Raw genomic sequence first — 15,641 nt, forward strand, 5'->3', positions numbered from 1 at the left:
CATTTTCTGAGTTTTATTTTTGTTTACAATTGTACCATGATTTTTTTACGTCGTCAGGGTGATACAGTTGTATCTGTGTTCCAAATAGCTAAGGGCTTCTTTTGGATCTGTAAAAGTAGGTTTAAGCACCAGACGGTGTTAATGGAAGGGAGAAAGGGTGGGGTAGATTATGGATCCAGGTCCGCTACTAAGCTTTTCGGCCCCTAAAAATGATAACTATAATATTTCTTAAGCCAGGGTTGCCCAAACTTTACTATGCCAAGCTCCTCCCAACACTTATACATTTTTAACTGAGGCTCCTTTATACGAAACATGTGTACTATGTATGAAAGCAATCCTCAATTCTCCATCTTCTTGCGCCCCCTCCTTAGCATCCCCTTACCTTTTTGAAATCCATTGTGTTAAGCAACCTTAGTTTTTGGGGGCCCTGCTAGAACTTGGGCACTATGCACTCTCCGTATAAGGTAGCTGCAGTCCCGTTTGCATCTAATATCCTTCTCGTTACCCATATACCCACTAAACCTGATCCGGGCACAACCTTGTTAATAAGTCCAATAATGTTTTGCAGGTTACGAACTTATACTTTTATTTTAAATGTATGCTTACGAGGATTTGTACAATTTTCCCATAGCTAGTCATGAGAGCTAAGCTGCTCTCCTCCGAAGCTTTTCTCAAATTGTCAGGATTACCACGTACTTTTTCGGCCTCTTTTTTGTTAATTACAGAGCCAAAGTGCTTACAATTTAATAGCCTAATTATGCATATGAATAAAAATTATTATTGATATGGAAATTTAGCGGAAATATTAATGGAATACCGTCTTAAGGCGCAACAGAATGTGTATTTTTTACTATTGAGTAAAAATAAATGTTAGTAAGAATAAAAAAAGAAATAAGTGAAGAAACATGATCGGGCGCGCCATTTTTGCGCGATTCTTGTCCCAATTTTCCCCTTCTGCTTCTTATTCTTGAAGGAACGGGAGTAACCAAAAGAGAGGCAGCCAAGACTCACTACAAGTATTTCTATATGTATTACTAGTAACTAATAATATTCGTCGTAACGTCGTCGTACTCGTTCTGGTGTTCCCTTCAAATAGACAGTCAGAGCAGTCTCACACACTGACGTACACATTATTATTAGTACACAACATCATCTCCAAAGTCTTCATAGTTCATCGTCATCAACACAAAATATACATACATTAATACTAATTAGAATAGTCAGAGAATAAATCATACGATTGGATGAGCGGCTCCTGCATCATCCCTCTCGGCAATCAATCAAGCTAACTGCTCTCCAGGAATAGCTTAGAGCACATTAATTTGCTATACTTGGGACTCCTCTATCCGTCTTCCTGCATCAATATCAACAACACATCAAGTAAAACAAGTGACGACCGCATCTTCATTTGATTTAGTAGACTACTTATTTAATAAAAATTTCTTCTTCGAATGAGTCAAGTGATTGTGTTGTACATAAGACAAGTGTAATAATAAGGAATTAATATGCGGATCCTTCTTCTCTTCGTTCTCCTTCATCTCGCCTCCCATTGTCACTCCATCCGGACTCAATTGCATAAGGTAAGACAGAATCTTCTTTCATAAGGAGCTATTACGAATAGAAACATTTTCATTTGAGTCCTTTGCCTCACAAATAAATAAATCCTTTCCTTTCTTCACAACGAAATAAAGTCATTAACACTCTTATCATATCCAGATTGACTCATCCTCCTTGATCAATAAAAAGCAATAGTCAAGGAGGAAGCTTGACTCACACATCCGGACTTGCTTTGTTTTCTTTACGATGAGTGAAAGGGACTACCTCCCCCGTCTTGGGTAGTAGATATTAATTTAATATACATTTTTAAGGAGTTTAATACACAGTCAATTTCCCGAAATATAAATGTACTTATTTTTTATTTACTTATGCTCAAATAATCAAACCAATCATCAAAGTATGATAATTGGTGTTTCTCTTTTAAAGAGAGATTCAAAAACAATTAAAGATCGTTTCCGTCGCTATCGACCCTCCTTCCTCCCATACCAATATGGTTTCAAAATAAATAACAAAAAACATAATAATACCAAATTATGTGTGTCCAATCCTTACTCTGTAAAATAATACCATGAGTACTTTATTTCCTATAAATAACCTCATTTACATTTTTTTTGTTGCTAAAACCAAATATATCTATAAATTTCTTAGACGCCGGTAGGTCTAATGTACCTATTATGTTTGTATGGTACAAGCAACAACTCCTATTGTCCATATGTAACATCAATTCGCCAATGAATTGAGGTGTTTAAGAGGGTCCTTGTAGATGGGAAGAGCCCTCGAACTCAATGACTGCAGTTGTCAATAATGTATTTACGTAGAGAGAAAGTAAATATTGAAATAATTGAGTGAAAATACAATTACAAAACATTGGTGGGTTGTTTTTTATGGTGTGGCCTTTGTTTGTGCTGGATATTTTTACATTTTGTACGATATATGAATGAACTGCTCTGTTCCTCTATGTAAATAAATAAGTCGCTCTCTGGCTCCTCAATACACAATCAAACTAAACGATTATTACATTTGTATTCTTTGTTGGACGAATAATTCTCGTTCATTTCTATCAGGAAATTATTGGGATGGATCCTTTTGTCACAAATCGTATTGAAAATAGGAAAAAAATATCGTCAGAATAAAAGAATTATATATTTGAAAGGGGCCATATATGGGCCAAATTAAGTTTTACTAATCAAATAAAGGTTCTCAACTATATATAATTTATATATGTAGGTATCTCAGCCCATCCCAGATATTTGGATACAAAGCTTATAATTAATATGTTAATGTAAATATATATATGTTGGACAATATTTTCTCATTTTCTTGATGTTTGTTCAAGATTGTTTTTGTGTTAACAACTCACCCCATATATCCTCCAAGATTCTCCCTACTTCCACTAAGATGTTTTATTGTTCTTCTCCCTCTTAATTTAAGGATTATACTATGCTTTTTACGTCTTAAGATTACATATTTCTCATATATTATATTATGGGGAAAATATGAGATAAAAGGAATACAGGAATGCTGCTTAGTGGAGGACGATGATAATGACGATAATTCCATCTTATCTTTTCAGAACCCAAGTTTATGCTCATTAGACTGTTCAAATAGTCGGAAACGACCCGTGTGTGGCTCTGATGGAGTGACATACTCCTCTCGATGCGAGTTAGACAAGGCAAGTTGTCGGAACCGGGATCTAAGAGTTGGTTATAGAGGAGAATGCTTCTCCGTAAAGGAGCGATGCTTTGAAGAAAGACGCTCGGCCATGAAGACAAGTAATGAGTCTGGGATTGCCATATTTATTCCAAAGTGTCACCCCAATGGGAATTATGTGAATGTTCAATGCCACTATGGTACTGGCTATTGTTGGTGTGTGAATGAAGTGGGGAAACCTGTTCCAGGATCCTCTGTTCGTTATAAAAAACCAAAGTGCAATAAAAAAAAAGGTAAGGATTCCATTTGAATCGCTTTAAAATTCTTTCTTTTTTGGTTGTCTCCCTTTTATCTTCTGTTATCTTTTGCTTGATGATAACCAGTCATCCATTTATCTTTTTAGCTCCAAGAAAAAGAACGAGGCGTGGAAAAAAAGGAACGCGAAAAAGACATGCAAAACGAAGTAAGACTTTAAATAAATGAACGATACCATTTGATTAAACCATTATTTTCTTTCTTTTTTCTTAACCAGTTTGTTCTCAAAGTGATCGAATGCAATTTAATAATTATGTAATAGAACTTATCACGTCAGAGTTTCGGAAGTCAGGACAAGTTCTACACTCTTCAACACATTATCATTCTCGAAAATCCAACCCTAAAAAAGAAATGGTGGACTGGAAATTTCAGAAATTAGATAGTGATGGCAATGGTATTATTAAACGACGGGAATTTGGAGACTTCCGTAAGGGAGTTAAACGTATGTCAAGGAATAAACAGTGTGCAGTCACTTTTTGGAGATATTGTGATATGAATAATGATAAGAAAATGACTCCGACGGAGTGGAATACTTGTCTGGGAGTTGATGTGAATGGTAAAGGTTTTCTGCTTCTTTTGTTTTTTGCAATTTAATGTATATATATTTTTTTATTTTGCAGTCTCATTCAGATTGTTTCTATCTCTTAATGCAAAAGAGGACCCATTAAAGCAGCGACAAGATAGTGTTAAAGCCAAAGAGAAGCCCTCATTTGTAAAGAGTCCAAGCATTCTCAATTCAGGTGAGATGGTTTTTGAACAACTCACAAAATTAAAAATTAATATAAATCATCTTGCATTTGTAGGAAGACAAACAATGGACACATCGAGAGACGACAATTCGAATCAAAAGGCAAAAGGCTGTAGACAAGGTCGTTCAAAAACATCCTCTCTTGGCTCAGAAGATGCCTTTGTACCCGAGTGTACCTCAAATGGCAAATACCAAAGAGTTCAATGCTTTACGGTAAGTCATCCAAGATAAAGTTAACTCAGTAAATAATGATCATTTTGTATCCTTTTCACCAAGTAGTCCACTGGATATTGTTGGTGTGCTGACGAAGAAACAGGAGCACCAATACCAGGTACATCCATTCGCAACGCTAGGCCACAATGTACGGACGAAGATATTTCGTCTCGTATGAAAGAATCATCCTCTAATCCTATTTCGACGGGGAGAGCTTGGAAGAAATGTCCTGAGCCACAAAAGAAGGAGTTTCAAAAAAATCTTATTCAGATCTTCAAAATATTATACTCTCGAAGTCATCAAGCCCACAATGAGCATGCTGCTAATCTAAATAAGAAAATTGTTCAATGGCAGTTTAATGCCATGGATCGTAATCGAGACGGGGTAAGATTGAAAAAAAAAAGAAGGATTTTTGAGGATTTCTTTTACATATTTATTTTTCATCCTTAGTTATTATCAAAGAAGGAATTAAAATCCTTGCGAGTCAAAATTAAAAAGGATCATCGATTGAAACGCTGTGGGAAGCGACTTCCTATTCATTGTGATATAGATCAAAGCAATTCTATTAGTTTGTCAGAGTGGGAAATATGTATAGGGGTTGAAGAAGGTAAAAACATCAAGTAGGAGGAATGACGTGCATCAAATCATTTTATTATTTTCTTTTTCAGAATCATCTCAAAGCTCTTCGATTGGATCAATTGGAGGCAAAAGGAGGGGTGTGAATCCGTTAAAGAAATATTTAAAAGCGGACTGATTATCGTATAATCAAACCTAATCATATTTGGTTATGAAAATGAAATTAAGTTTCCTCAAGATTTTTTTCCCTGTTGTCATAATTATATAATTATTTATATATTCTTATTTTATTACTTATAATAATTATTATAGAATCATAACATTTTAATCACGCTACATTCATTCAGTCAAATAAAAAGTCATAAAATTCAAATTTTAATCCTTTGGTTTCCTCAAAATTATTTCCAATAAACGCTTCCATCCACCTCGGAAAATGATGTTCACCTATACATTCAAAACGGGTAAAAAAACAGAGATTAGTAATAAGTACTATGCTAGAAATTTAAAACAGTTTTATACTAAATTGGTATTGAAACTGGGTCTTGCTGTTTATTTGCATCATAAATACATTGGACCAACGATGACTTAACCTACCAAACTTCTTGGCCTCCTTATTAGATCCCTCCCTCTCATCCACCTCAATTTCATAATTTAAGATCAACATACCGCAGATTGGATGTGTGTTACAATAAATTACTGTTATGGACCCCTCTGATTCCAAAAATGGAACGCGGAACCTGTATACAGATACTCAACTTTGTTACCGGACCCTCTGCAATTTTTTCCTCCGTGGCATCACTAATAGTTGTAATATATGTAATGTTCTTAAAATATGCATTTGCACTTAATGTAAACCTACACCGTAAGCATAAAATTGCGTTACAATGACTCATGAAAATAAAATGCAATTAATAAGTTAATTACGTGTATTATATATCCATGAGGGTCACGTGCAATTCTAAGACATCAATAGAAATTAGTGTGAATCCTCCTGCAAACTGTGCTTATGTAATGTTGTGTCAGTCATTAGTTATTAGGTCCATTTCAGTCCGAAGGACCGGTCATTGAGACAGTCGGTGCTTCGGACTACTGTCAGTACTTTAACTGCTGATTAAAAAAAAGAAGTTGAGTGACGTGATCAAGGAACGAACCTAATAGGTTTTAGGACTGAAGTGGACCCGACCAAGAAATAAGGGCTAACGCAACATTAACACTATGCGTTCGAATAGTAATAATTAGTGTTGGATCCGTCTAAAAAGACTGCTGTCCTATGAGTCCGGTCCTAATAAAATTTGTGAGTCCTAGGACCGCTCCTTACTGGTATTTTAAGGTATCTACAACTTCTGAAATGACGTAGTTACTATTTGACTCCTTTCAGCGGTTCGACTTTAAAGAGACAAAACTGCTCAAGTTTAAAGTAGGTGATGTGTGGCTAGAATATTATAGGATATACGTTCTAGCTATCATTTATTAATTTCTTTGTTTTCATATTTTTCAATCCTAGCTATAATTGAAGAATAGATATAGAGATCGCTTAGACACAGGTATCGGTCCTTAGAACTGTTGAATGGTAAAAAAGATCGGGCCCATAAAAAAGACTGATTAGGAAACCGATCCAACACTAGTAGTAATGATTTGCATGCATGATTTTAAAATAGGTAGGTTCGTAATATGTAATGTATTGATGTTAAATTATTTTTCTAATATGATAATCTCACCTTATCCCGACTCAAAACCTGGCACCAAAGAACCAGTAGTCCCAAAAACACATTAAAAACACTCATAAATAAGAGTAACCAGAAATCCTGAGTATATTCCCCAAGAGACCCTAATGAGAAACTCATAAATATCAGAAGTATTCGAGGGATGAGAGTAGTGTACATCCATTTTGCTTCTTTTATATGAGCCTTGTTTGTGCCTTTAAAAGAACATGGATAGATTATTATTAGTTATGGTGTAGATATATGGAAAATACATTGCAAAACAATAGCAAAAATGGTACAAATATATATGTATATGAATCAGGTGCGAAAAATTATCATAATTTTAACTCCATTTTATTACCATTTCCTACTGGGAGGTGGGGATGAGCCTTCTCAATGTTATAATAAATGTATTAAGGATGTCTAGACCCGTGGAGCCTCCTCGTGGAGTGTAAAAATGACGCCTCTTTCCTTAAATAATATCCATTTGACAATTCATCAACTACAGACGGCAAAATTTAATGTTCTGTTTCACTCTGTCTAGACAAATCAATTGTTCTTGGATCCTATTTATAATATATACTTTTTGGAGATGGGGAAGTAAGGGAGGATGAATTAAATTTTTCACATTTTTCTTAACACTAATGAGTCAAGTCCCTTGGTTGTTTCAAATGAGGCATTGTCCGGAAGAGACAGCAATTATTGGGGTACATTAAATGTGAGGAGTAAAAACTATCGAAGCTATTTTTAACTCCTAATAGTTGGAATGATTGACTATGACTATGGTTTATTCTCGCAGACAAGGTATGTTGTAGTTCAATAGATTCTTAATAGTATTTTTTCCTACATGACATATGCATTGTTGATGTAGGGCATTTTGGGAGAAGCATCAACATCCAGGTTTTGTTTCAATAAAATTATTAATAATAATAAATAAATGAGGATAATACGTCGTTATTCCATATTTTTGGTTACAATTGAATTTTTTCGATTAAAATATGTATGTAATGTTCATTACTGTAAAAAAAAAAAATTAAATTGTTGTTTTCTCTTGGAAATATGATGGGATTATGCTCCAAAAATTCAATTGAACAAAAAAATGATGGGTTATACATACTAGAGAAGACTCATTGATGAACGAACAAGCCAAATATTAGGCAATCGCATAATTCCATCATTTTTTAAGCAGATAACAACTATGTAATGTGCTTTATAGTAATAAACATTGCATATTTTAATAAAAAAAATCAAAAGGAACATGAAATTTCAACCGCAAATAAACAATAACGACGTATAACCCCATTTATTTGTACACTAAGGCGAAATATCCTTGGGTAGAATGGTTTAAGGCAAAAGTATCGGACATCAAGTATTAGATCTTAAAGGTGGACCAAAAAAATAAAAGGACTTAAACCTTACTTCCTATAAAATATGTATCTCCAAGTTGCCTAGTTACATCCGCGAGGAAGTTGAACAGAGCGTATGTTTTTACCTTTGTTTGTTTGTTAGTCACCAGGATTGCGGTAAAAGTTATAAATGGATTTTGATCAAACTTGGTCACAGTAGGAGATCGCTAATTTTTCATTTTATATATGACCCTTAAATGTTCTAAAAATATGTTAATACATCGTTATACAATCTTATTTCCATAGTGTACATAAAAATTGGCTTTTACAATGGAAACTAAAATGAGCAAAACTTCCCCCTAAAATGAAATAGAGTTATGTACCTTGAGCTCTCAAAATTTAATAGCCTCTTACTGTGACCATACATAATCTTCGTACACAGTTTGATCAAAATCGATCTGTAAATTTTTGCCATAATCTTCATGACTAATCAACAAGCAAATAGAAGCAAAAACATATCCTCCGTTCAACTTCGTTGCAGAGATAATATAAGATGTTTAGTACATATTACTTCGATTTAATTCAATTATCATTGTTTATCATTGACATCCATTAGTATTCAAGCAGGTATGAAGTCTTTTTTTTTTTTTTATTAAAGCCATTTAATAGAATTTCATCAAGATTAATTGGAAATTTGTCTATTTTATGTAATTAAAACTTTGAGCCCCCAAGACGGCGTCTCCTTCATTTATAGTGCAATTTAGGACATCAGTGGAAATACTATGTATATGAGACTGTTTGATGAACGATAATGGCAAGTAGGGGCCTTCTATCCTATCAAAACCTGGCAGGATCTCAAATTGTAAACGCTAAGAAAAAGTCAAAAAATTTATAGGCGTCCATTTTTTGCATTTTATAATGTCTTCAGTCATAACTATCGTTTAAAATCCTAAAAGGGTCCCCCATACTTAATCTTAGTGTTAATAGTTTATATTAGGTTTTGATTGGATAGAGGCCCCTAGCGGTCATTATTGTACATCGAACAGTCCCTATTTTAAAATACTGAAGAAAAAAAAGGATCCTATAAAATTTATGGCTGTTTTGCCAAAATACTATCCCAAAAAGCAAAGAACACTGAAATGAATATTTATCCCTCCGTATAACATACCAAAGGTAACAGGCTGTAGACCATCACGCAGTCTTTCACATACCTTGTCACCTCTATATTTGTCTTTCTTTATGGTATATACATACATTATAGATACCACTTGCACTTATATTTCCAAAAAATCATTGCCAGTTTTATGGAAAGGGAATTGTCGAAGGTCTAACACTTGATTGTACAAAAATTTGGGTCTATACCTTTGATACATTTATAAAAAGATGATATATATTTAGAAATACAAAATATTTTATAAAAAGGAAATAAAATATTATCCAATATTTCCCATTAATTACGTAATGGAAAAGTTAATTTCCATAAATAATTAAAAAGTACAGTTTTCTGTCTAAAGATAAAACCAAATAAAAAAAATATATTTATATATAAATGTCACCTTGACAATCAATTTTAAAAAGGTTGCATTTTGCATTTGATCATAGGATAATCATCCCTGTCTAGGTCCTGCACTTTAATTGGAGCCCAGAGATCAAAACCTTATTTTCTATAAAGAAAGAATGATTCGAAATTAAATTCAAAAATCTTTGCCTTAGACCCACTCACAGTAAAAACTGGGGAATGATACTGATTGATTATAGCAGACTAACAGTGTCAAACACAAGTAATTATATAGAGCCATTTTAAATTGTACACAACATGTTATACCGTTTACATTTAGGAAGTAAAAATATAATTTGGGATTATCTTTTATTATTGATTTTTGTTCACGATTGTTTTTATGTTGACGCTCAATATATATGATTTTAGATTTATTTTTACTGAGCTGCCCATAGAAACCCTTCTTTGTTTTTTCATTCTCAGTATTGTTATAACGCCCCCCCAAAAAAAAAAAAAAAAAAAATATTTTATCCTTCAGGAAATAGATGTAATTCTTGAGGAGGAGGGGGGGGGGTATGAATGTTTCTCGATGAAGGAATCAGCGGAAATAATATTCATTAACATATGTTTTTGGCTTTAAGATGCATAAATGGTTGTTATTCATGTTAATAAATCAACTTTTTTTTTTTTTTTTTTCGTTAAAAAATCCCCAAAATAAGAATTCAAAAAAGACCACCATAGTTTGGGATGAGACAATCAACTCTTATTATTTACTAACTTAGTTATTTCAAAGCTATACACCAAGTGCCACTTTTTTTGTCCACTAGGTTTTTAAGTTTACTTGAAAGTTACTTTATAACTAACTACGGACCCTCCAAGAATCCACCACCATTTTAACTAGAGTTGTATAAAATCAAAATGGTCACCCTGACATTTTGAGGAATGCTTTGGAGTAGAGTAGATTAGCGGTCATGACCTTTCATTAAATTAGCAGGAAGCAGCTTGGAGATTATAGAAATAAACACAAATCCCACACATAGTCAAGAATTACTTTGATTTCAATCCTCAATTCTACTCTGAGCTTAACAAGGACGGTCCCAGAAGTAAGCCGGACTAAGAAATGGTGGTAGCTGTTTTGAAAAAAATCACTCTATTAGAAAGTAAACATTCTGCAAATCATATGTTTCAAGTTTGAAGGCCCCACGTTGTTTAGTATTTGTTTGGCAGCCATCAATAGTGAACGTTGTCTGTGAAATTGTCAAAATGGAGAGCATTGGTCATTGTTACGTGATACAATACTTTTATTTGAAAGGTCTCAGCACAATCTATATAACATTTGAGCAATCTAATAGTTACTTTTCGCCTCTGCGTGAGTTTGTTCCTTGGTTTAAAAAAATAACTTTTTTCTTAGCTGAGTTAGCCGTGGAAGAGCATCACAGTGGCTGAACAAATGATGTGACGACTCCAGAAACTGTGAAAAAAATCCACAACGCAGTACTGGTGGATCGTCGGCTGAAAAGTGCCTGAGCTATTAGACATTGTAGTTATTTCAAAAAGTGCACATTATCTGAAATTTTGGGCAGGAGAAATCTTTGTGCAAGATGATTTTCTTCGCACTCGAGCAAAAAAAAAACATCATGAAGAAGTTTCAATTCAGTATTTAGCAGCAAAGTTTCACACCAACAAACCAGAATCCCCCTACCTAAAAAATGTTTTGTTTTAAAGTGTAGGGATCTAAAAGGCGAGTATATTGAAAAATAAAAATTGTGTCCCTGTGTCATTAATAAATATTAAATTTGAATGCAGTAATAAAGTTATAAAATAATCCATTTTATAGATAAATAAAACAAAGGCCCAGGTGTTACTTTTTCTCTGACCCTCAATATTAACTATTTTATACTTGGATTTTCTCTTTTCAAAAGCTTTGGAAATAAAAAACCATATTCAGCTTGCAGAAAAATCACGTACGCATTCAACTCATTCTTTGTACCATTCTACTTTTAACTATAGTATCAAGGGGAATTCTGCGAAGGGTAGGAAAATATATATACTTTATGAGTGAAAAAGTGACGTCATCTGTGCTATAATAAAAATCGACATCTTACCAGGAAAAAATAGGTATATCACAACCATCAGGAATCTAAGAAGTCTAATAGTTACTTTTCGCCTCTTTATTTGAAAACTTTAAACTCTTTGACTCTCGTTCATCAAAATAAAAAGTCTACATGAGTCGTTTAATCTTTATTTTTAATAAGTCAGTCACTAACTTATACAGTAATGAGTAGTTTATTAAGCTTATTTTGTCTATAACTGAATAAATAATTAAATGGGTTCTATTTGTTGAATAATTCGAAATTTAAATTTCTAAAATAAAAAATCTGACATTTTATACTCAAATTTCTGTATAAGGGGGGAGGGTGTTGAACTTTTCTTTTCGAAACTTGCCGTCCAACATCTCATTTATTCCGACTCGACTCTGATATGAAGTGACTTTAAAAAAATATGATTGGGCCTTGTCAATCTTTTGATAAAAAATTTGGTTGATTTTAAATCCAATGACGTTTTTTTTTATATATTAATTTTTTTTAATTACCTTTTTGAATCCTTACTATGTTGCTCTTTAGTTTAATTGTGCTTTGTTTTATAAATTAATATTTCTATCTGTTTCTAAAAAGTATTTTTTCTGGGAAAAGGAGCTTTTATTTTTTTTTACTCTGAACCGCTGAACTGGCCTCGGGTGTTCCGTGATGCTCCGACCCAGAAGCCCATCGTGTTGGCTGTTGTAAGCCAGCTCCATGGTGGCGATCTTCTTGTCAGTCCAAATGATTGAAAAGTGCGTAGAAGAATTGAGGAATTTCAGAAGCACCTTCGCCCAGGTCAATTTATTGTCCATTATGGCGTCGCAGAGAAGCTGCCGCTTTAGTAGACTCTTCGGCTTCATCTTTAGGTCCTCCCTGACCACCCTGCGCAAGGTTTCTTGAGAAACACGCCCCTCACGAGTCTTTTTTCTCATTGGGTGTTGACTTTTGTGGATGATCCTCGACCTCATTGCCTCGATCAACCAAGTTGTCCTCATGGACCTCGGGCGACCACTCCTGGGCATGTCATCGATACTCCCGGTCTCCTCGTACCGCTTGATTGTGTAGTTAGAGGCTCAAGAAAACGTTTTAGAAGGAAGTTTGTTTTACAACAAAAAAAGATGGAGGTTGTGTGAATTATATAAAAAAACATAATTTAAAAATATATAAACGTATAGCAAAGATATTGAGTTGAAGTTGCAGTCTTAAGACTTGTTGGTCACTTTGTAAAATCTAAATATATATATATATATTTTGGGCGGGGCTTAGATTGTTTAAAAAAGCATTTTCAAAAATTAAAATTATAGCTTGGCCCTGAATTTTGAACAAATGATCTTTTTATTTTTTTACTCCGAGTGGGTTACAACTCTTCCAGGCTTATTATTCAAATTTGTGGAATGAGTAAAGATACATTATAATTTGAGAAAGTTCGTCTGATTTAAGAGACCGATATTGGCTCCAATATGAGCGCATTAAAATACTTTTATTGTAAAGATCCATTTTGGCTACTTACAGTGCAATTTGTGGATCCTCTAAAGACGTAATAAGAAGTATATCTTGATGGAAATTAACTATAAGTCGTCGAAAAATAAAAATATAATCCACACTTAATTTTGAGAAACTACATTCTAGCTTATCTTTCTGTTGAGTGCCCACATATGCAGAACGAAGGGAATGTAATCATTTATTACTAATATATATAAACAGTGACGTAACTCAGTTGTGTAGCCCGTATATACGATTAACCAATAATGAATGAATGTTTGATAGTTATCACGTCCTTACATTTATTGTATCACACAACCTTTCCTTTTTAAAAAAGGCCAAAATCATCTGGTAGTTAACGAAATAATCAATGACCCAAGAACTCCCAGAGAATCAGAGTCATATCACTTATCCACAATTTGTAAAATGAATTAGATATAATATATTAATATTAAACTCCATCATAGTATTTTATTCCATGCTGTATAGTAATATTAATATTAAAAGCGTATTTATTCATTTGTATTTCTATATTATAGCCCAAAATGTATTCATAGAAATAATAAAATGACCAATATATATATACAACGATGGATCATTGATCAACAAGAAATTGTATTTCTGTCCTTTTGGAAAATATAAAACAACTTTTTTCATCGAAAGATATTTATCAAAAAGAATAAATTATGAAATAGCCATGACGTATCAAGTGAGATGAGTGAATCGACAGCTGACTGCAAAATACATCGGGTATTTTTGTGTTAGAGTGGTAAGACCGTGTAATATAGTTTGATAATTGCCGAGTGGTAGTCAGACCTTAGACTAACAAGAGGGAAAATGTTACACCCACTTGACTGACAGAGGTAACTTTTTTTGTCACGATTTGAAATTAATAAATCAAATTGGGTTTTTTACAAAATAGTCTCAAAATTGTTCAAAATCCCAACGAATAGATGGTCCAATTTCAAAAGGATGACGTCATGTAAAAAACCCTGTACAATGCAAGAAAGAGTCACCTACGAGAAGGTTAACGAAGAACACAAAAATTCATATCATTTTTGGTCGAGAGACAAAAAACATAGATAATTATCTCTTTCTTTAAAAATAGATACAAGAGCAAAGATAGTGGAGAGAAAAATGTATCTTACGATGATGATATTTAAAAATAATGTTAATAAGAGAATGAACCATATATGTGTATGTATTGATAGTCAGATCATAATCTGATCGATGGACTCTTCTGGGGAATTTGTTTTTCTTGTTTTTTTAGGAGTCAATAATGAGAATGAAAGGATCTACATGAAATAATCATTTTCTACGTTTGAATAAAGAGTTAATTCCTTTAGATAGGAGTGTCGTCAACACAATAGCAACCTATAAGTTTTTTTCTCAAAAATGGAGTCTGGATTACATCGACGGATTATCGTCACTTTCTATCTCATCAACCCTTAAAGTAGCCATAATAAAATAATGATTCATTTAAATAAAAATTTATTTTTTAGAAATGTAAAGGACCCCTCAATTTTAGAAGAAGACGCAATCAGACGAGATATTTTATCAGTTTATCATTTAAATTTAGAAGAATTCCTCAACGATGGTAGAATAAAATTTCCACTTGTTAATTCTTCAAAATATGATTGTATGCCATGTGAGTGGCACGTTATGATAGTCCCTCTAAACTTTGATGCAGCCTTGAATGCACTTGGAGCTTCATAGTAAACGTTTGGGGCCTTCCTATGAGTTGAAAAAAAAGAATAATTACTTCTCTAATGGTGATAAAAAATTTACCGTGATAGGCCCTGCAAGGACTCTGGAAAACTATACAATAATAACACACATCATGCGTTTGTGGACGGCCCAGCCATCTTTAAATATTATATATGCATAAACCTAAAAGGGTTGACGAATGGGGAAGAAAAATATGTTAAAAGTCTTGTTCTTTATAGAATTTCAAAGAAGAACAATGACATTTCTGCCGTAACAAGGGCCCTGCACCTTGTAATCCTTAATCGTACATATCAGCTTATTCGGAAAGATAAGTTGAGAGGTATCATCTTGGCAGCTTCCGCCCGCTATGTCTCTCTCACAATGAAAATTCCTAAATCAGAATGAGAGGCATGGAATTTTGCAAGAGAAGATATCCGGTACCTTCCTTTGACTTTACGTAATTATATAAATATTTTAAAAAGGATGTTAAGAAATTTTGACAAATATTTATTGTGTTTGTAAATTTTCATGTTGACTGTTTGTTTTTTTAAATTGATTTGTAGGATATTAGTTGAAATTCTATCCCCAGGAGTATTAAGTATAAACTATAATGTTTATTTATGTACTGGTTACGCAATCACTCCGGTTTATTTATATATGTATGTTCTAAATAATATATAAACCAAATAAAGAATGTTAAAAAAAAAATGATAGAGTTTATGGTTGAAAACCAATATAAGTCTCTTAAATCATTTAAAGATTATA

General features: G+C 33.3%; 2 protein-coding genes across 2 annotated transcripts in view; one reads left to right on the forward strand and one right to left on the reverse strand.

Moving 5' to 3' along the window:
• The first annotated feature begins 977 nt into the window (after window positions 1-977).
• On the forward strand, window positions 978-5,438 carry LOC121125393 (SPARC-related modular calcium-binding protein 1). The gene is made up of 9 exons (XM_040720590.2): window positions 978-1,580; window positions 3,131-3,500; window positions 3,611-3,670; window positions 3,740-4,078; window positions 4,143-4,262; window positions 4,326-4,483; window positions 4,550-4,867; window positions 4,934-5,090; window positions 5,152-5,438. Exons 1-9 carry the CDS (start codon window positions 1,506-1,508, stop codon window positions 5,235-5,237), a joined length of 1,683 nt encoding a protein of 560 aa, XP_040576524.1. The 5' UTR covers window positions 978-1,505; the 3' UTR covers window positions 5,238-5,438.
• The window catches only part of LOC121125525 (uncharacterized), a 106,800-nt gene continuing 96,486 nt past the window's right edge, over window positions 5,328-15,641 (reverse strand). The window contains exons 10-11 of the mRNA XM_071891340.1: window positions 6,778-6,977; window positions 5,328-5,503 (exon numbers count right to left, since the gene is read on the reverse strand). Of these exons, the coding sequence (XP_071747441.1) occupies window positions 5,435-5,503; window positions 6,778-6,977 (269 nt within the window). The 3' untranslated portion in view covers window positions 5,328-5,434. The remainder of the gene's footprint in view (window positions 5,504-6,777; window positions 6,978-15,641) is intronic.

The sequence above is a fragment of the Lepeophtheirus salmonis genome, chromosome 10 (assembly GCF_016086655.4).
Source record: "Lepeophtheirus salmonis chromosome 10, UVic_Lsal_1.4, whole genome shotgun sequence".
Taxonomy (NCBI): domain Eukaryota; kingdom Metazoa; phylum Arthropoda; class Copepoda; order Siphonostomatoida; family Caligidae; genus Lepeophtheirus; species Lepeophtheirus salmonis.